This window comes from Ceratocystis lukuohia (genome assembly GCF_044167205.1).
Source record: "Ceratocystis lukuohia strain C4212 chromosome Unknown Supercontig7_pilon, whole genome shotgun sequence".
NCBI lineage: Eukaryota > Fungi > Ascomycota > Sordariomycetes > Microascales > Ceratocystidaceae > Ceratocystis > Ceratocystis lukuohia.
Window position 1 is genome coordinate 1 of NW_027263526.1, and position 21529 is coordinate 21529.

The 21529-nt window shown below is 44.1% G+C and overlaps 6 protein-coding genes across 6 annotated transcripts; 3 read left to right on the top strand and 3 right to left on the bottom strand.

The window, feature by feature from the left end:
• Positions 1 to 162: 162 nt before the first annotated feature.
• Positions 163 to 330, bottom strand: HOO65_070001 (uncharacterized protein; the record flags this gene model as incomplete). Its single annotated transcript, XM_071001208.1, has 1 exon — positions 163 to 330. A coding segment is annotated over one exon (168 nt), but the record flags the coding sequence as incomplete, so codon positions are not given.
• Positions 331 to 1564: 1234 nt separating this feature from the next.
• HOO65_070002 (uncharacterized protein) lies at positions 1565 to 4120 on the bottom strand (the record flags this gene model as incomplete). Its single annotated transcript, XM_071004895.1, has 2 exons — positions 1565 to 2478; positions 2830 to 4120. 2 exons carry the CDS (start codon positions 4118 to 4120, stop codon positions 1565 to 1567), a joined length of 2205 nt encoding a protein of 734 aa, XP_070856720.1.
• A 2728-nt stretch (positions 4121 to 6848) lies between these two features.
• On the top strand, positions 6849 to 7448 carry HOO65_070003 (uncharacterized protein; the record flags this gene model as incomplete). The annotated part of the gene is made up of 1 exon (XM_071001209.1): positions 6849 to 7448. The coding sequence occupies one exon, from the start codon at positions 6849 to 6851 to the stop codon at positions 7446 to 7448; it is 600 nt and encodes a 199-aa protein (XP_070856721.1).
• Positions 7449 to 10306: 2858 nt separating this feature from the next.
• Positions 10307 to 10912, top strand: HOO65_070004 (uncharacterized protein; the record flags this gene model as incomplete). Its single annotated transcript, XM_071001210.1, has 1 exon — positions 10307 to 10912. The coding sequence occupies one exon, from the start codon at positions 10307 to 10309 to the stop codon at positions 10910 to 10912; it is 606 nt and encodes a 201-aa protein (XP_070856722.1).
• A 3855-nt stretch (positions 10913 to 14767) lies between these two features.
• HOO65_070005 (Reverse transcriptase RNA-dependent DNA polymerase) lies at positions 14768 to 16237 on the bottom strand (the record flags this gene model as incomplete). The annotated part of the gene is made up of 3 exons (XM_071005027.1): positions 14768 to 15467; positions 15853 to 16027; positions 16099 to 16237. The coding sequence occupies 3 exons, from the start codon at positions 16235 to 16237 to the stop codon at positions 14768 to 14770; spliced, it is 1014 nt and encodes a 337-aa protein (XP_070856723.1).
• Positions 16238 to 16839: 602 nt separating this feature from the next.
• Positions 16840 to 20826, top strand: HOO65_070006 (Retrovirus-related Pol polyprotein from transposon TNT 1-94; the record flags this gene model as incomplete). Its single annotated transcript, XM_071004812.1, has 4 exons — positions 16840 to 17557; positions 17921 to 18463; positions 18680 to 18795; positions 19048 to 20826. The coding sequence occupies 4 exons, from the start codon at positions 16840 to 16842 to the stop codon at positions 20824 to 20826; spliced, it is 3156 nt and encodes a 1051-aa protein (XP_070856724.1).
• Positions 20827 to 21529: the final 703 nt, after the last annotated feature.

Sequence of the window (21529 nt, forward strand, 5' to 3'; positions counted from 1 at the left end):
TAAAACCCTAACCCTAACCCTAACCCTAACCCTAACCCTAACCCTAACCCTAACCCTAACCCTAACCCTAACCCTAACCCTAACCCTAACCCTAACCCTAACCCTAACCCTAACCCTAACCCTAACCCTAACCCTAACCCTAACCCTAACCCTAACCCTAACCTTATTCTTCACAGCAGGAGACAATTTGAAGCGATGGTGTAGAGCAGCGACTTGGTCTTTGACTGTGTATTTGTTCTTAAGAATGAGCAGAAGATTGCCAGAGACCGTTTGGTAGATGAATTCAGCGATAGATTGTAGAGCCTTTTGCTGCGTCTCGTACTCCTTCATCTTGAAGACAAAGAGGCGATATTTCCGCTCATAATGAGCATCCTCAAGTGCGGGATATTCCGGTTCAGTAAGAAGGGTTACGCTGGCGGAGGCTGTATCACCAGCTGTTGATTCTGCTGTAGAGTCTGGTTCTGGTATAGCAGTAGGGCTTCGGTTTCAAGTAGTGACTGCAGGCTGATTTTCTGGCTTGATAATGTCCCATATGGATAGGGCAAAAGCCTTTAGCTCTAGACGATGAAACCAGACTTCCCAATCCGACTGAGAGGTCAGCATGACCCCAAATTGATGCGTTTGGGTGGACATTTTGAAGTGAGAGATACGAGGTTTTTAAAAAGGATATAAATGTTCGTGACTGTATTCGAGAACTTGCGCCAGCACAAGTGAGGCGAGATTTGTATGAAGTAAAATAGCAAAAGTGGGGTGAAATAGATGGTCTAAAGATGAAGCGATTGATGGCGAGTAATTGTGCGAATGATTGTGAAATTCTTTGCCTTGTAGGTAGAAGGCGTTAAGCCGAGCTCATAGCTGGTGAGAAGTCAGGGAGGATTGGCAGTATTTCTTCAGCTCTGTTGCAAGCATGTGACTGCAGGGATGGCGCTGAGTGCAAATCACCCATGTCACTGCGCCACGCAACACATCTTTCCCTCGTGACTACTCACTACTCTTCATAGGTCACTGTCGGAACAATCTACTGAATTCAGATTTTATCACTTTAGAAGTCACTCGTGATCCTGTACAACCGCACGTGGAACTGTGCTAGTATACAGATTGATCGTTATGGTGAAGCTTACTCTCTATTGTTAAGTTCTTCCATCATGGACAACTAAGCTGAAGTATTCAGGCTCAGGTTTACCCAGGGTTAACCCGACTGAAGGCAAATTCCCCACAATATCCATCCTCCATGCAGTTCATCCAACATTTCATCCAACACAACAAGTATTATAATTTACAGAGTGTTCTACCATCTACACCACATCAGGTGTGCAATAAGTCAATGAAATCCAATCATTCCATCCTAAAGCAACTGGTCCACAAGGATAAGAGCCTAGAAATTGTGCTTTATACCTTTCTTTCTGCCATAGTCTATCTTCTAATTAGTTGCTTCACCAACCTATGATAGGCATTTGATAAAATTGATGATGGCACTATATTGTATTGATACAAACTATGGTAAAGTCCAGACGTTAAAAATGCCAATCAAGATGAGCTCCCAGTCTATATTCTCGTATTGCAATCAGGGTAAATACTCTGTCTCGAATAGAATACGCTTGTAGGCATCCTTGTTCTTTTGCAGCTCAATCGTATTTACTGCAGATAAAATTGTCTGGAAATAACGCAAGACTTGCTGCTTGACTAATGTATAGGGATCTTCTGGTGGCCCCTGGAACATTGGATACTGTTCTGCGTCTAGCCCAACAGACAGAATGATGCCAAGGTTCTTTTTATCACTCACAGAAGAATGCCTAACTCTAGAGCCATGTTTTATACCCTGTAGAGACATCATGAAGCCAATGCTAGGCATTTTGCGACTGAATTTTAGTGCTGTGAAACCACGATTTGTATGATCATATGCAGAGTTCATTGCATTGGCGGCAAATCGATGGTAGGCTTTATTCTTGACCTGCACAAGAATACAGCCAACATAGCCCATTCTGTCGTCTTGTGGAGGAACCCAAACTGGAATGAGGATGTCAACCCCATTAAAACCAGGTGGCAGATAACAGGCTGTACAGGTCCTATACATGTTGTAGATATCTGTTTCCGATGGTGCAGTAACCTGGCGATAAATCCGGTTGAAGAACACTGTTCCAAAAGAGAGCATCGTGCCAAAGTTCAGATCTAATGAATCTTTTGAGACTGTCAAGAGATCTTTCACAACAGCATCCCCAAGTAGGTTCTTGAGAAAGACCTGAAGAGGAAGAGGCTCAGGGAATGAAACAAATGAAGCAGTATCAAAGGCAAGGAGAAGAATGAGTCCTGCAATGAACTCACCTATGTCTCCTACATTGACACTGTTCCAGTAGAGTTCTTGATCAAGTACTTCTAGAGCTTTGAGCAGCATATCTGACATTGTCATCCCATACTGAAAGGCAGCTAGGGCTAGGATAGGCTCACCAGGTTGTAGTACCATTAGTTGCTCACGGTCGTCTGAAACATCAATTAATGTGTGCATCCATTGTGAAACAAGGGATTCTGCAAGAGCAAAATTGGAGATGGTGAAAGGTATTCGATATGAAACAAGAGCAAGAAGCCTAGTCTTTGTATGAAGGTCTTGGCATGGTGGTTCACTAGGCTGACACTTTTCTTTACAAAGATCGACCACAGCCTGACAGGTGCTGCCCCCTTGAAGCAGTGCCCTCCATAGAGGGCGACCAAAGTTTAACAACACATCCCAGGATACTTGTGGTATATCGAACTGGGGTGGCATTGGGGGCGCATAAATATTTTTCGTGAAAAACTGGTGGTAGGGGGGGAAGAGCACTGCACTTGGTCACTCACCAGTGCGAACCTTCTGACTAGGGTCTTGTGTATGAGCAGGTGAGAAATTAGATACCTTGGATGTTGTGTCAAGGAACACACCAAAGAAGGAACTTTCATCCCCATACTTAGCAGTCCACCACAGAGCTTGACACAAAGAACGGAACAGTGTGCTGTCTCCTTCAGGTCCTCCCAAAAGATTCCGTGCCTCATCGATACAAACTACAAATGCGAGGTTGCGTGGCTGTATGGACCTATTTGCATCATCATTGGTCATTTCTTGAGGCCCAGGTGTAGTGAATGCATTTTTGCAGTGATCATCAAAAGCTTGCCAGTCAGCTGTTGGGTTAGGAAGTTGGGTTGTTGGACAACGAAATGGGGGTTGATTGATGGCGAATTGAAGAGCAGATGTGATGACATCTTGTTTTCTAACGTCGCCCCCATCGATTTGCAAGCGAAAGAAGTCATGGGCGCTCACCCCAGAAGCCCGAGCTGATCTGGCCAGTCGCAAAAGCGCCCAAATAACAATACTCCAGATCCATTCCATCTTGCGGCGTCTTTCAAGAAAGGGTAAACCTTGAATTACTTTGTTGAGGGCCTCCAAAATGAGAGAGGCGTAGCTTGATCTTCCTGGATAACCTTTATGGTATTCAGGGGCAAAGTTCAGGTAAATCACATACTTGTTGTGTTTAACAGCGAGCTGCGAAACAGTATATGACTTTCCTGTCCCTGATGGTGCAACAATCGACGTGTAAGGCGACAGGTAGTGTTCCATTTTCAACAAGAATTGGCGATGGTATTGCTCGAGTATTTGGCAGAGATCAGCACTAGCATAGCGAAAGTCGGGATGAGCCTTTTCACCAATGGTGAATGCCTTTTCTATAAATATCCGCTCAGCATCATAGGGAGAGGGTTGCTGCTTGATATATTCTTCGACTTGGTGTATGACACTTTGGATCTCAGGGATAAGTATGTTCCCAACAGTGTCCTCAAAGATACGCATATTAACCCATTCAGTGTAGGAGACCTTCAATGCGAGGTAAACTTTCAAGTTGTTGATGTCAATGTACTTCTTTTTCTCCTCCAGCTTATCAAGTTCTCCCTGTAGCTGTGGAAAACGATTGCTTGCTCTTATAATTAAAAAACCACACCAGTCTCGGATCCAGACTGGACGATCTTCAGGGGGCGTTTCAATAAATGACAGGTGTGGTGTGCTGTTCTGGGGCCAGTTCGCATACTGACACACATCTTCAAATGTTCTGAGGTTCATGATCTCATCGAATGAGAGGGGGAGCCCAGGGTGACTCGTCATTTTGAAAGCAGTGGGCTGTTTTGTAATCAACTATATTGTAGTCATAGCATCAGCATAGAATATGTAAGATGTAGCAGCAGTCTTAAGGTTGCTTACAGATAATATTAAATGGAGAGGGCAGTGAAAGGGGTAGGTGTGACTTGAAAGAAGTGATAAATAGAGAATTGAGGGGAAATCAACAAGAAAGCAGCTTGGTTCTTCAGAAGTTCAATGATCAAAGCTTTTAATGTCATGGTGATGTTTGAAGTAATAAGCTAACCATGACTTAGGTTACTGACAAATATTGATCGTTATCATTCTGGAGGTTCTAACCTTTATCAGAATAGCACTGGGTAAACTAAACAGATAAGACAAGGCTCTTATCAGAGGAAGCGGGGAAAGAGGGGTAAACAAGCTTTTTGTTGGATGAACTCTGGATGAACTATATAGAGGATGGGTATTGTGGGGAATCTGTCTTCAGTCGGATTAACCCTGGGTAAACTTGAGTCTGAAAACTCTCCTTTACTTGTGCATGATGGTCAAAGTACAATACACAAAAAAAAAAAAAAAAAAAAAAAAAAAAAAGAAAGGAAAAGGAAGGAAAGAATGAAACAACCAAGCACTAAACATCAAACAAAGAACAAAGAATAAAGCAGTGAACAGAATGTAGAAAAGAAAAGTAGCAAACAAACAACCAGACTCGTACCTCCTGAGACCACACCCTCTACTCTCACATCCCAATGTGGAATAGCCTCCACTTAGAGTCTCTTGTCTCCTATAAGGAGCTTTCACACAAATCTCATGGACAGAATCTTGTCATTTCCTAGACACTCCCATGGATGGGTAAAGGTCTTGGCTTAGTCACACTGGTGTGTTGGAGCCACACGTGATACTCTTTAAAATCACCATGTCCAGAGTGTGCTGCTGGGATCCGGGCGACTGTACCTCTGTGTATCCCCTTCATCCAGCTGATTTCATATGGTCTTGGCCAGTTCAGCGCTCCGCCGAGGTGCTTGATCTTCAGGCAGTTTTTTTCATCCAGTTTCACAAGTCTGCTTTGAAGGCTTTGTTCCTCCACCTTCTTTCTCACATCAGTGACATTGTAGCCTTTGGGACCAGAAGATCTTCACTCTTGCAACCTGCTTTGGCCAGCTGGTCGACTGCTTCATTGCCTGGGACTTTGCAGTGTCCTGGGACCCAGAGCACCTTGCCCACCGGCTTTTCACAATCAATCTGTGTTGAGAAAACTTCCTAACTGGTTGAAGTCTGCTCTTCAGGCAAGAAAAAGACAGACATAGAACAACTTCAATAATCACTTATTCCTTCTCCTGCTCTTCACAAGAAACTCAGCACATGCTCCTAAAATCTACTGTCAAAATCGCCACAAGAACCAAGTCAAACACATCATGTGCAAGGTGTCTACCAAGTGTTTTTCTGGTTAGGGTTAGAATGTTCACAACAGTAACAATCAATATTCTTTACACTTGAAACATGATCATGATATTGAAAACTGTAATCACTCAACTTCTGGAAGACCAAGCTGCTTTGTTGTTTTTGATCTGTTTGTACATGCAGTTAGTTTGATGATTCTGACTCTGACTCCTCTGAAGAGCTGCCATTCACTACAACAAGCCTCTTTTCACTTTCCTTTTTGGAAAGAGCTTCTTCAGTCACTTGAGCTTCACTTGGTGTTATGAAACACTCTTGATGTTGGAGTAGCTTTCCACTGTATTCACATTGAGGAAGGGGAGGAATGGAAGACAGTATTCTGGACAAGATATAGTACATATGAGTGGATGGCCATGCTTTTGGGACTGGCAAATAGACCCTCAATCTTCCAACAGTACATGAATCATGTGCTATATGTGTTGGATGAACTACATGGAGGATAAGTATTGTGGGGAATCTGCCTTCGCCGTCCGAGCCCGTCCGAGGAGATGTAAAGGATAGACCAAGCAAGCAAGTAGCCAGCACAGCCGCCCAAGCCAAAGTGCAGGGCCCCCAGCCCCAGCCCCTACCCCTCTCTTCTCAGCCGGCCACTGATTTTTGCATTTTGTTTTTGATTGCTTCATGCAGGCAAAAGTGTACAACTTCAGTCAAAGCTGGCACATTTGATTGTCAAGTGCTAGCTATTGGCTGTTGACATATGTCTGCTATGCTGTGGTGTAGTATTAGTAATGTGTATCCAAGCTAAAATATCCATAAAATACAGTAGAGTCAACAGAAACTTGAGACAACACACTACATGTGCATAGGAAGTCAGAGAGCATAAGGACTCAGAAAGAAGTCAGCTTAGTAGAGATTCTATACGTTTAACAGCATTGTACCTTGTATCTGTAACATGGATGTGAATTGCCTCACCCATGATAATACATCTGTCAATGTCAGATCAATATGGGCTGGAGATAGGGTGGAGCGTTTATGCAGTATTATTCATATGTGTGATAGTTAGCTTCATCGCTTTTATCATATTTATCTCTCACTGCTGTCCACTGCTGCCCACTTGTCCATACTTTCTTATTAATTTCTCACCTACTCCTACATTCATGTGCCTATGGCACTTATTTTATCTTCACGTCATCTATAAGTATTGTGCGAGCCCAAACAACTTTACCTTGTTGAACCTAAGCACAGGACATTCCAAGTTTCAGTACTTTCATACACCAGCTACACATACCCCGGCTACCATTTTCTTTTCATTTTATTTCCCAAATCCTTTATTCTACCTTCTTCAACTCACTATACCATCATGTGGCTTCTGAAGTTCGTCCAACCGCTTTTTATGGCTGCATTATTGTCTACCCAAGTCATTGCAGGTGATAAACAAGTCCCTCGTCCCCATGACCTTGGCCTTAATATACCCCAGCACGATAAGCATGGCTGGAAGGAAGTCACAACGTCTGATGGCTTTTTCGCTACAGTCTTCATTGCCAAAAAGCCGAGTTTTATTGACGTCTCTTCAATGCAAACCCCAACAGCCACTTTTAAGTACTATGAAGCTGTGCTAAGTATCTGGGCAGATCAAACTGGGCTCAGTGTGAGAAATCTTGACTTGATCACATATCAGGATGTTGCTGGGCCTGATATGGTCATCATTAGAGACGCCCTGGAAATATTGGGCTATAACCCTTCTGGCGTGGATTCAGTTTTTGGTATTGACATTTCAAAAGACTCCCTAAAGGACACTGAAGTTTGGAATCTTTTGAGTACAACTTCATTTGCCAAGGATGCTGTGGAAATATGCAATGAGTTTCAGGAGATGAGCAACCGGTATATTGAGTCATTCAGGGTTGGGAGATATGGCTCTGATAAATGGGTTAGTATTAGATTTGCTACTAAGGCTGAGTAATACACTGATAGTGTCAAAGGCAGGTGGAATTGGGAGACAGGGACGAGAGTTCAGAGTGATAAAGTGTATTTAAACAGACAGGCAGGCAGGTCTACAATGAACATCACTGTTCCTGATGTGGACTCGGAAATTACAGAACAGTTCCACAAGGCCCCAGGCCCAGGACCAATCACCCTAGTGATCAAGGCATATGCCCAGACATCTTGTCTAGAGTTGTCTGGGATGATAACCATGTGATGATATCTACAATACAAGCATACAATATAGCTACATTTTGACATCTTTTCCTTCCTTCTTTACCCTCGCTTACATCCCATCCATCAGACCTACTACCAAAGCGATTGCATAAACCACCAAGGCTAACAGCTGCAATAGAAGCTTTTGACATTTCCAGCCAGGGTTCGCCATGGCAAGTGTGAAATCTAATCAAGACAAGTACATCAGCTTTGCCATATGTGGTCTAACCTCCTCTTCCGTCGAAGTCGACCGAAAAAACCTTGAACAGCCGAACAATAGCTTGGGATTTCCAAACGTGAGCACAGGGCACAACTTGGCAAACAAATTCAGAGACAGAGCCAAGATTCATCTGTAGCTGAGCTATCAAGGCCTTGGTGGTACGCATTGACCTGACAAATTTCATTAGTCCCTGTTAGTATACCAAAGCAACTAACCAAGTTTGGCCTTTACTAGCAGGGCTGCTAGGGTGACATCAGCTAAGGGATCTCAAAACCTCAGGGTCCATCTAGAAGACCACAGTTTACATAGTAACCAACATGGGGCTGGGATCACCCTATGGCCTTCTGTCAGAACAATCTACTGAATTCAGATTTTATCACTTGAGAAGTCACTCGTGATCCTGTACAACTGCACGTAGAACTGTGCTAGTATACAGATTGATCGTTATGGTGAAGCTTACTCTCTATTGTTAAGTTCTTCCATCATGGACAACTAAGCTGAAGTATTCAGGCTCAGGTTTACCCAGGGTTAACCCGACCGAAGGCAAATTCCCCACACTGTAGTTCATCCAACATTCATCCAACACATAACCTGATCTGTTACTACACAGTTCCTATTGCCACCTTGTTCCACTGAATCTTTGCAATTTGGCATTTATACTGCCTTGTGATTAGACTTTGAGAACTTGATCGCATGGTGTATTCCTAGGTAGTGACAGTCAAGTTGTGTGATGTAACAATGCATGCACTACGTGTGACCTAGGCGCTACCCCACTGGTTATGTTGTGCTCAGAACACAGAAATAGTGACCTCCCAGAGGAATAAACAGCTTCCAATAACGGCCTCACACAGGCAAGCAGTGGGCTACTCGTGCTGGGATGGGCTGTGTGGTGGGTCTCTCAGGTTAATTGGCCTCCCTTCTCCCAGCTTCGATCTGCTCACAGACCTTGACCAATGCTTACATCCATCAGACCTAATACCAAAAGCATTACACAAATCGCCAAGGCTCTTGTCATTTCTGGGCCAGCTTCGTAGTGGCAGGGGTGAACTATAATTGAGGCAAGTATACTAGCTATATCATGTGTAGGAGCCAGGAAATGGCCAGAGCTTAAATGTGGCCGACTTCTTCAGTCGAAGTCGACCGAAAAGATTCGTAGACAAAGTCAAGATTCATCTGTAGCTGAGCTGTCAAGACCTTGACGGTATGCATGGACCTGAGAAATTCCATCAGTCCGTGTCAGTATACCAAAGCAACTAAGCAATTTTGACCTTTGCCAGTAAGGCTGCTGGGGCGAAGTCAGCTAAGGGGATCCCACAACCTCAGGGTCCATTCAGAAGACCACCATTTACATAGTAACGCCAATGGCACTGGGATCAACCTATGGCCTTCTAATTTTCAACATGAATAGACTGACTTATAGCACTGAAGATAAGCACTAGTACTACTTCGATACAATTAAATAGTTCCACATTGATTAAACGACTATGAATGGTTAATATCTGTGAGGAGTTGTGCTTTTCTGCTATGCCTGTGCTTTCTCTGCTATGCATGCAAACTCTTTAGGGATCGATACTGTATATAAACTCTTTTCCAGATGCCCTAAGCTAATCGTCATCACAGGTAAAGATCTGCATAGAAACCTGAAGCCAGTCCACTCTAAAAACTAGGAATGGATTGCAGCCATTAATGCACATCCATGAGTGATTCAACTGTCTAGAAACATTGGAATAATGTTTAGCTGAATGCTGCTACAAGAACTGATTTTTTTCCGATTTTATTGTCTTCTTGTTCCTGGCCATAGAACAGGTTACTTTGTCATTGGCAATAAGGCCACTACTGTAGCAACATCTGATGGCCTCAAGGCAATTCCAAGTAGTGAATTACTCTCTATATCAGACACATTTAGCAAGTATAACCATGAGTCTTGGTAGGTTAATATCCTGAAAGAGTGAGAACCCAGAAAGACAAACAGAATGATATTCCAGTAGCCACGACCAATGAGCGTTAGTCTTGCATAACACACACATTGCACACTGACTGTACAAACCTCTGTGTACTGCCATGCCACTCTTTGCGATTGCGAAGCTGTTGTCAATAGTGCTTAAATAGCTCATCTCTGACATCCAGCTACTAGACACATGAGTTGCGTATAGACCAAGATCTGTTCTATGCACATTATTCTTTATAAATATATTAGCTTCATCACCTCTGATGTCCTCATCTCTCACCTTATATCATCCCTAAGTATACCCCTTTGCCTTGGCGTACTCACGCAAACGATATTGCAAGTCTGGTATTTCCATCTACCAATCACATATACTACTAGCTACCTGTTTTTCTTCTTTTCAAACTCTCTTATTCCACCTTCTTCTATTCATTACACCAATACTCATTATACTATCATGAAGCTTTTCGAATTCTTCCAATCAGCCTGCATGGGTTCCTTGTTGTGTACACAAGTCACTGGCGGCGATAAAACGGTCCCTCGTCCCTCTGATCTTGGCCTGCAGATACTCGAGCATGTGGATGATGGCTGGAAAGTAGTCACAACCACAGAAGGCTTTTCCGCAAAGGTTTATGTGTGTGAAGAGCCCAGGTATATTGAAATTGCCTCAGTCAAAAATCCAACAAATGATTTCAAGTCCTATGAAGCTTTAATGAGTATTTGGGAACATGAAAGCAAGCTGACTGTGGCGAGTCTTGACAAGATCATGTATGAAAACTTTGAGGGGTCTGATCTCATCATGATTGATAGGGCTTTGATGAACTTGGACAAAGATCCACTTGGCATAATGCCAATTCGTGGTATTGAGATCTCAAAAGACTCCTCAGATCATGCTGAAATTTGGGATACTTTGAGTGCAACATCATTCGCCCAGGATGCTGTGGAAATATGCAATCAGTTCCAAGATATGCGCGACCGCTACATTCAGTCATTCAAGATTGGCAGATATCTTGACACTGGAAAATGGCTGCAGATTGTATTTGCTACAAAAAGTGAGCAATAATCTGACAATAGCTTTGAAGGCTCACAGCATGGCCATGGCAGTCTACATCATGTGTAGCTCAGGCCTCACTCTTACCCATCACACTGCATTTCAGACATGGCAGCAACACACTTGCACAGCAATGATTAGACACTGAGGAATCTCCTCAGGAATGTTAGGCAAGGCTCAGTTGATTGTCCAGTTTTGAGCTAAAACATAGCTATCCTTTGATAGTCATCCATGCCATAATCAAAGTTTATTTAATATATTATCTCACTTGGATCCTGGCTATGTATAATGGAGAGTGACATCAACAGTGGATATCAGGAGGACGTACTGAATGTCCTGTGAAGAAGAGAAGAAGGGATAAGTGATTATTGAAGTTGCTCTGTATCTGTCTATGGCATGCCTGCAGAGCAGATCTCAGCCGGTTTATATATCCATCCCTACCTTGTCTAGATCAAGCACATAGGCCTTTAGAAGAAGACCCTTCATGTCTGATGCTCAACCTAGTGTTTGCGTGAACTAGATCAGGGTCAGCAATGCTACTGTGATCCATCCAGATATACATTGCTAATAGGAGTATATCGAAGGCTGTACTTCTGACACCAGTCACAGCACTAGATTTGGAACACATGGCAGATGCCTTCATCATCACTCCTATTAATGTCATATTCTTCTGATCACTAAACTCCCTCATTGAAAGGTTTTCAATTCAGCATTGGAGCAAGTGTTATCCACCACCACATTTTCATCAAGTAAAAAAAAGGATTCCACCACCAAAACTCAGCTGTTTCATTTACATAGAATCTAGCCAAAACAGAAGTCATTTGCCAACTATGACCTCATTTCAGTTTCCCATTGATATATTTACTGAATCTTCGCTCTTTTGGCTCGTGCCACAGACCTGGTGGCTCACTGCTGTGGTATGCTCTAGCAGCCTCTCGTTCTGACCGTGACTCCTCTGAAGAGCTGCCAATCACCACAAGAAGCTCCTTTTCACTTTCTTTTTCAGAAGACCTTTTCCAATCACTGCAGCTCTATTAGGGGTCACAAAATGCTTATTGGGATTGGCTCATGCCTTCCTCGTCTTCCCTCATTTCAGTCCAGTTGCTCCTCTAGACCAGCAATGCTCATGGCATACACTGTCAACATCTGATGCTGCGCCTCAAACCCTTTGGCTTCCGCAGAGCTTTAGCTCGAGAAATTGGCTAATTATCAGTAGCTCTCCAGCCAGAGAGGATATTATTTTTAGTCATTCCCACTTCATGAGCCTAGTGGAATCAGTCAGGGAAGCAAACCTTTCTAGTTCTCAATGGGAGCAATGTGCTAGAAGGTAGCAATGTGCTAGAAGGTAGCAACAGTAAACATCATTCAAAGACCATGTAGCCATTCATTTGTCCTTAGCTCAGTTAGCTGCAGCCTCTAGCCAGGTAAACAAAAAGACCACCATTGCATGATTCCCATAGTCATGTAGAACTTCTTCAAAACCAAGACTTAACCCTAACGAACATCCATGAAAGGGTTGACCCCCTATCACAAATCCTCATGAGCATCATGAAAAAAGGAATGAAGTTTAGGGACATGGTGTTTTGTCAAAACTGTTCCATGCATGGAAACTTGGCTTATTCTGGATAACTATAACTATAGCTTCCATGATTCTACACCCCTGTGATGCAGGGATGAATCTATTGTAGGGATAGACACCCTGGAAGCGTTGTAGGGATGCCCTGACAGTCGAGTTCAGCCTTCTCAACAAGGCACAACCCTGACAGCCACTGAAGGTTTCTTTTGTAGCGACTGCCAAATCACTGAAATTTATCGATTAATTTGTCATACCATCCAGCCTTTCCCATTTGGTATAGTCTCATTGCAGTCACTAGCTGCTGCCTCTGAGTGTCTTTCAACCTTTCTGAAAGACAGTGGGTTTCTTCACCATTTCGATCTTCCTCCTGTACCACTGCTGCAATGTAATACTCTTGATCTGCAAATTTCTGGATGAGGTCATTGTCCTTGGGAGAGCCATCCTCATTGTAATTCCATGGGGCATCCATGGCAGGGGGTACAGCTGTAAGAGTCAAAGGAAAATCCCCAAATATCTCCCATGGTCCAGCAAATGCAGTTTCCCAGTCAATGACGCTAAGAATCTGGTATGCATCGTTGACAATAATCCAGTTCACCAAAACATTAGGGTTAGTACCAGACATCCAGGAGGCTGGCTTAGATAGAGATAGAGAACAACTTCAACAATCACGTATTGCTTCTTCCTTTTCTTCACAGGACATTTCAGTACGTCCTGTTACATTTGCACACTGTAGACATTAAAAATATTCAAGTTCAAGTACATTTGCACACTAAATTTCAATCAAGCCAATCAAATAGTCATGTATACTTTTAAAGTGTATCTAAATCTGAGCAGAGAACCTAAAAATCACCATCACAATTAAGGGAAACCTTGTAGACTACACCTTCTGAAGTCTAGTGTAGTCTACAGAGGACATACTGGATGTCCTAGAAAGAGGAATACATGGTTATTGAAGTTGTTCTTTGTCTATCTGCTTCTTGCCTGAAGGGTGGATTTCAACCAATTTATATATCACTGTCTAAAGTTAACCCTAACGTTTGGATGAACTGGATCAGGGTCAGCAATCCTGACAAATCTACTAGTTGTTTGCTTGTGAGCTTCAATACAACCATCATTTTTTGCCCCTATTTTCTCTTCTACAACGCCAACATCAAAGGACCATGGGTCACTGATATCTTCGTACTGACCAGCGTGATCAAGGGCCAGGCAAGACAGCGTCGTAAAGAGAGACAAGCGCATAGTAGCAAGGGAACAAAGTAAACGCCAGGTACCAAACAGGGTCGAAGATAAGCAGATGAAGAAGAGCTGGGGGATATAAATATATGAAAAACATAATAATGATGTACGAATATCCCAGGCATGTCCAGGATTTAAGACTCCTCCCCACCCTGCTAAGATCTAAAGTTCAGCGTTGGTGGTGTGGTGATGATGACCTGGTGAAGTGTTCAGGAAGCCTTGGTTGGCTAGACTACAATTAGGACACAAAAGCCTCCAGGTGCTAAGGCCTATGTTGGTGCTAGAATTAGAAAGCAGTTGGAGCTTAAGATGTCTATTAGCACCCATGGCTGGGGTGTGTGAGATATCCCTATGCTTATTACATTGTCTATCTTATGGCGTTTACTCTTGTAGGGCGTTCCTACGTTTTAGCAAAAGAGAAATCTTGGCCTGCAGACTTGCCACGAGACTAGGTGTTATCTGCCGCTGCTACCTTTAGCCTAGTGAAGTGTGGCAACACTAAAACCCTCCGTCTTACTATGTAGTGCGCTTGATATAAGTTTCCACCTTCTTCTATACCCATGCGTAGGCCATGCTATTTGTTTTCCTAGTTGCTTTTCTAGCGCCCTTAGCGCATGCGCCAGAAAGCAGTACAGCAGTTAATCAGACTGTCAATGGATGGGGAATTATAAAACTTTCGCCGCGGTCCAACTATTCTACACAAGGACCTAGGTTTGAAGGCCTTGGAGTGAGGGTTGTTGGCAGCTGTGGGTATTTAGCACCTGTTATCACCAAGCAGCTAGAAGCCTACAATATCACACAAACGCTATGCAAGGTACACAAGATCTGTGAATTTATGCTTGGTGTCGGAACAATCTACTGAATTCAGATTTTATCACTTAAGAAGTCACTCGTGATCCTGTACAACTGCACGTGGAACCGTGCTGGCATACAGATTGATCGTTATGGTGAAGCTTGTTTTCCATTCTTTCTCTAAGGTGTTAAGTTCTTCTATCAAGTGCAAGAAGCTCGGCCTCTGTGGAAGAAGTGGTAACCGTGGATTGGTGTGTGGCTTTCTAATCAATAGCCTCATGGTGTAGCATGAAAAGCGATCCGTATGAGGAGCGGCGAGTATCGATATTGTCTGCAAAAGCAGAGTCTGAGTAGATCTTAAAGTCTGATTCGTAAACTTTAAAGACTGATTCCATGGCATCCAATGAGTACTCAATTGCAAGTGTAGGTGTGGACGCGAGATATGCCAGTGCTCTGTCAGCATTCGACATAAAGCGTGCAAGTTGAGAAGCCGCAAAAGCGATGTCTGGACGTGTGACAACAGCTGGCCAATTTAATGACCCTACCTTCTGTTGATATAGGTTGACAAAGTCGGGCTGTGCTTGCGTGCTTTCTCGTGGTGCCATATTGTCAGGCCTCACGGGTGTCTGGTACTTGTGCGTGGTGACGATGTTAAACTTAGTGATAAGTTGTTTGGTATACGCGTCTTGTACAAGCCAAAGCTTCCACTGACTGCGATCTCGTAAGATTCTGACTCCCAAAAACCAACTTGCTGGTCCAAGGAAATTGGTTTCGTAAATCTTTGCGATCTTTCTTTCGAATGCACGCAGTTCGTCAGTTTCTGTGGCTGTGTATATCAGGTCATCGACGTAGTACATGACCAAGAGAGTGCCATTTGGATCCTTGAACAGACAGTTGCATCCATTCACAGGTACCAGTCTGATGTCTAGAAGCGTGTTGGTGAGGTGCTGGTACCAGTGGAGTCTGGTTCAATCGTGCTGATGAAGTGTTGTATTGGCTGCAGGATTGCCAGGTCGACACTTCGTGGGTCGTAAAAGTTTTTTTCGTCAAAAGTGACGTCTCGTGTGTGAATGACTGCTTGCTGACTCAGCACCCAGATCTGGAAGATGTTGGTTGAATGGTATCCGACAAGATAACCAATGTGCACACGATATTAGAGCTTCATTCGATGCAGTATTTTGTGGATGAGCAGGTATGCCTTGCATCCATACAGGCGTCTGTGGGTGAGTGAAGGTTTGTATCTGTGTAACACTTCAAATGGTGTCTGATATCTGAGCTTGCCTTCATCCTCAATTGCGAGTGGTCGAGTGGGAGTACGATTAAGGAGATATATGGCCGCTTCCATGACTTCTGGCCATAGATCATGTGGAAGAGGTCCTCGAAGCGTATGGGCCTTGTGGAGGTGGCGCTCGATTCAGTGATAATTACAAATTTCTGGGTGAGTTCGCGGTATGGTGCTCCTAAGAGCACCCAATCATTGTCTGAGTGAAAACACCTGACATTGTGGCCATATTGGTTTCGAGCTAGAAGAATAAACGTGCAGAGCAATGTGCATGACTGATCTGATCAGCCAGTTGAAGCCCCCATTCCATACCATTGTAGGCGCAGTCCATCTGGATGAAATCGAAGCAGACTCTGCCAAAAGGATTGATTGCTTGGATCTTATTTTGGTTCGATCGGTGAGAGACAAGTGTCATAGATCCAGCTGTCTCGAAGGCAGTCGAAGTGATCATGATGTTGGACTGAGAAAGCCCTGGCGACTGTGGACGTCACCAAGGCCTTCTTGATTTCAATGCCTGATTGCTTAGAGGGGGCGACACCTACATGTGCACTCCCATTTCTTTTATGCGCCCCCTCCCTAGTTGGTGGCATCAGTCTTATGTGGGCATCACATTTTATGCACTCTTATTGGCTGGAAATATGTGTGTTAGTGCATTCCATGCTCTGGAATTCTGCCAATGTACCTCTCTCACTGGCCATTTCTATGGCTGATCCTTACACAAAGAAATGTAAAAAGGGAGGGATACTCATGGTGTTGAAGACTTTGTTGAAGCAAACTTCCCAACAAGTTCCGGATGAAGTTCGGGTAAACTGATAAGACTTTGTGCTTATCTTAAAAAGGGGAGTATTTAGGAAAAGAGGAGTGGTAAAACTTTTCATCTACTTTAAAAATAATAAAACAAGGACCAATTTCTACAGGTTATGAGCTTATAATCAATTACCTTCGTCGAACGATTGCTATATCGTTCTCATAAGTCAATCGAGGCTTATAATATTTTGTGTGATTGTATAGATAAAACAACACTCGACTCAACCAACACCCGAAACAGCCAACATGTCGATCATACTTAATGAAAGCAACTGGAATGAGTGGGAGGACAGCCTCCTTGTCCAGCTCCAGAATAGCGGGCTGCATTACCTTTTCCAGAAAGATCCCATGGAAGGTGTCGAGAGAACCGATGTATCTGGCGCAAGCCAGAAACAAAAACACACCAAAGATCAAGAAGCAGCGAGGAGTCTGCTTAATATGAATTTGGATAAATACCACCAGTCCCTAGTTAGGGACGAGGATACCTTGTATGGAGCATATGAGGTCCTCAAAGATATCTGTGCTCCGGACCCGCAGGACGAATGTTACGATGAGTACAAGAGGCTGCTGAAAACGCCTGTACAAAAAGGGAAGTCCATGAAAAGCAATTGGGCTTACTTCAAAACGATCCACAACCGTAACTTCGACCAGGACGCCACGAAAGAGGACAGGATGAAGGAGCAGCACGTCTTTAGGACGTTTACGTGGCAGCTACTGAAAGCGTACAGGGCTGCTATCCTCGAAAGCAGGCGGGAGAAGTATACCGAAGCGAAGACGCTAGAACTATTGGAAAAAGTTCGAATTAGCGTTGAAAGCAAAGGTACCGACAAGAAGACCAAGGGAGATAGGCCAAAGGTTAAGTGTACCAACTGTGAGAAGAAGGGACACTTAGCTGCTGACTGCTGGTCGAAAAGAAAGACCAACTCCGACCAGAAGGCTCAACTGGTCAACCAAGATGCTCAAAGTAAGTGCTCTGAATGCCACAACTGGGTAATCGATTCCGGATGCTCATGTCATATGACGAAAGAGCTAACAGTGTTGAATAATGCACAGAAAACCCGGGAGACGGTAAAAGTGGCGGACGGGAGAAGCATTGAAGCGTCGAAGGTTGGATCAGTAGCCATAGAAACTGGGAATAAAAGTCTTACCTTGTCAAAAGTGTTATACGTGCCAGGCTTGACTGAAAACTTGATTTCAGTCATGGCTTTAATGAAAGAAGGCAAATCCGTCTTATTCAAAAACATGACAGTCACGATAAGCGACAGTGAAGGGGAAATAATTATCCCGTTGAGGAAAGACGACTCCATCACAAGCACATGTTTCACAGTGTATGATGATCTACACAAAAGATTTGGACACGTCAGCGACAGAAGGCTGAGAGTAATCAACCCAAGCAAGACCCCTCCAAGACCTGAGGACTACAGGTGCGAAGATTGTTCGCAAGGCAAAATAACCAAAAGCCACGGCCAGTCATCAGTGTCGATGGCGGCAGAAGAACCACTCGATAGTGTGTCGATTGACGTATCAGGACCGCATGAATCTGGAAGAAATGGTCACCGATGGTACGCCATTGTAGTTGATAATTTTTCCCGGTATAAGTGGCTATTGCCATTGAGAAAGAAAAGCGAGGTCCAGCGAGCACTAGACGAATGGAGAAGGGGCATTGAACTAAAGATGGGTAAAACCATTAAACGAACAAGAAGCGACAATGCACCGGAGCTCAAGCAGATTTTTGAAGAATGGAAGAGGCTTAATGGCACAGAAACGACCTATACCTTACCAGACTCGTCCAACCAAAACGGCATTGCTGAGAGAGCGATAAGAACGGTGGACGAGGGAGTCAGAACATTGCTATCAGAAACTCAACTGGGTAAGAGGTTTTGGGTGGAGGCTGCCAAGGCAACGGTCTACATATCGAATAGGACGCTGAGTTCACAAGGGGTTCCATACACATTGTTCTTCGGAATAGAGCCAAGGACGGATCACATCCGTCGATGGGGATGCCGGGTCATTAGACACCTGCCCACATCGAAACATGGACCTAGGGGGAGTGAATCTCTCTTGTTAGGCTATGATGAAAACGTAGATGGCCGCTACGTCGTGTGGGACGTTAATGCGAGCAAAGTACGTGTTTCCGAGTCGGTGCATTTCTTTGAGAATATGCAACCAAAAGAACCGCAACAAGAGGAGTTGCGAAGTGAGGTACGAGAAAGCGAACCAGCGAGGTTACCTGTCCTCACTAGGCGATTCCCAGCGAGGAACGAGCCTGTGGAGCCGATGCCGGCACCAGAAAAAGAGGAAATAACCTCATTAAAAAATGCAGCAGAAGAAATTCAATCGCCAAAACCTTTTTCAGGAACGAAGACGGTAACAGGAATTGATACAGCACAGTTAGACGCAGTTAATGCGAGAATAAACTTGCTGATAGAATCGCTGAATCGAAACAACCCAAAGCGAAAAAATAGCGGAGGGTATGAATTGATGGAGGAGCAGCCGCCGAGAAGCAAACAGAGAATAGACGAGGAGGACGGAACGACGCAAAGAGCCATGATAGCGTTGTCCGAGCCTTTTATGACACTCAATCATGCTATTCTGCACCCAACTGAAAGCGAAGGATGGAGAAGGGCCATTGATAGGGAGTTGAACACTCTGACCGAATTCGGGACCTGGCGCTTTGTTCCCAAACCGGAAGGATGTGTCCCAATAGACACCCGCTTCGTCTTTGCCAAGAAGTACGACCTTGATGGAAAACTTGAGAAGTACAAAGCAAGGTTGGTCGTGCGAGGCTTTAGGCAGGAGTATGGTGTGAACTTTTTTGAAAGTTTTGCACCAACACCAGGCAGTGCGACTCTGAGGTTATTTTTGGCATCCGTATGCCAATATGACCTGGAATGTCACCAGATTGATGCATGCAATGCGTTTGCACAATCAAGGCTGAAAGAAGAGGTTTACGTCAAGTTGCCGGCGAACGTTGAATGCCCTGACGGTATGGTTGCGAAGTTGGAACGCTGCCTGTATGGTTTGAAGCAAGCCGCATACCAGTGGAATGAGGATTGTACAGCGCATCTCAGGGCAATGGGGTTTTCGAAAACGATAACAGAACCGTGTTTGCTCTTTCACGAGAAAAGAAAGATGTTGGTTCTATTATACGTGGATGATATTACCATTGCGGCGCCAAACATGAAATCGATCCAGTGGTTTAAGGACGAATTCTCGAGGAAGTTCAAGGTCAAAGATCTGGGTGAAACTACTCAAGTAATCGGGGTGCAAGTATATCGCGACAGATCCCGGAGACGAATGTGGTTAAACCAGGAACAATACATCCAGAGAATGGTCGACCAATCAGGCTTTAGAGAACATAGGAAGACTTCGATCCGCACACCAATTGGAGACTGGAAGGACGTGGAACCTGCACAAGAAGGGGAAATGATCTTAGAGTCGACAAAATACCAGTCAATCTTGGGTAAAATCATGTACCCAGCCCTTATGACGAGACCAGATATAGCATTTGCTGTATCAAGCCTCGCACAGGCATCGGCAAGACCAACCCCGAGACACGTGGAAGGGCTAAAGAGAGTGCTGCGCTACATGCGTGACACATCTAAATTTTCCATATGCTACGAAGCGCGTCAAGGGGGGATGGATATTGTCGGATATAGTGACGCGGACTACGCAAATGCAAAAGACCGCAGGTCAGTCAGTGGGATGGTGTTCATCGGACTTGGAGGGGCCATAAGCTGGAGCTCCAAGAAACAAGCAACCGTGGCAACATCAACAACGGAAGCCGAGTACATCGGGTTAACACCATGTGCGAAAGAGGGTATACATTTACGACGTATACTGAACAAAATCATCGGGACCTTCGAGACAAAACCGGAAGAATGCCAAAGCTTATGGCTGAAAAAAGAAACCTTGGTTTTTGGAGACAATCAAGCAGCCATAAAGATAGCTAAAGCATTGGGAGTCAAGAAGGGCACTAAACACATTGACACGCAATACCATGCTGTCAAACAGTGGGTGAAAGAAGGTTTGGTAAAAATCGGATTTGTCCCAACGAGTAGCATGGCGGCAGATGGATTGACGAAACCATTAGGGCCGCAAAAGATGCCTGAATTTAGGGCTATGATAGGACTACGGAATCCAGAAGCGGCGTGGCCGCAGAAACCCACTTATCCGGAACTCCGGGAAAGTGGGGGGGATGTTGAAGCAAACTTCCCAACAAGTTCCAGATGAAGTTCGGGTAAACTGATAAGACTTTGTGCTTATCTTAAAAAGGGGAGTATTTAGGAAAAGAGGAGTGGTAAAACTTTTCATCTACTTTAAAAATAATAAAACAAGGACCAATTTCTACAGACTTCACTCACTACCCTGACATATGATTTCTTTATTCTATGTTATTACTCTTAAGTACTGTGATGCAGCTGCCCCTACTCAGTCAAGTGGTTATATTTGAACATAAAGGCAGTATAGAGACAAAGGCTGTGAAATGGCCCTTCTGGAAGAAGAAATTCACAGCAACTGTAGTGTTGCTGCTTGAGATTTGGCCCCACTGTTAGTGCACATACTTCACCACCTTTGTGGGGCTTGTACCTGTAAGCTAGAGCCAATCAGAGTGTGTACTGTAGGTTTTAGGGTTCAGGGTCACATGACAATCAGACCCTGACCCTGCTCTGAGATAGACTTACGAAGTGCCAGCTTTGGAAGTCTGTCACAGAGTTTGCTTCCTTCTTCATCAAGCTTTTAGAATCAGAGAATTGACCTACATTTTATGATAGCTATTCATACAAGACTCATGTATTTATATGCATCAATGTGAGTGATTATAGCGCTTGTTTACTGTGGTCAATAGTCACAGGGTTACAACTGCTGTATCATAGACGCAGGCGTAACACCCACAGTACTCAGCTGGTCACAAGTACAAAGTGTGAGCCTGTCT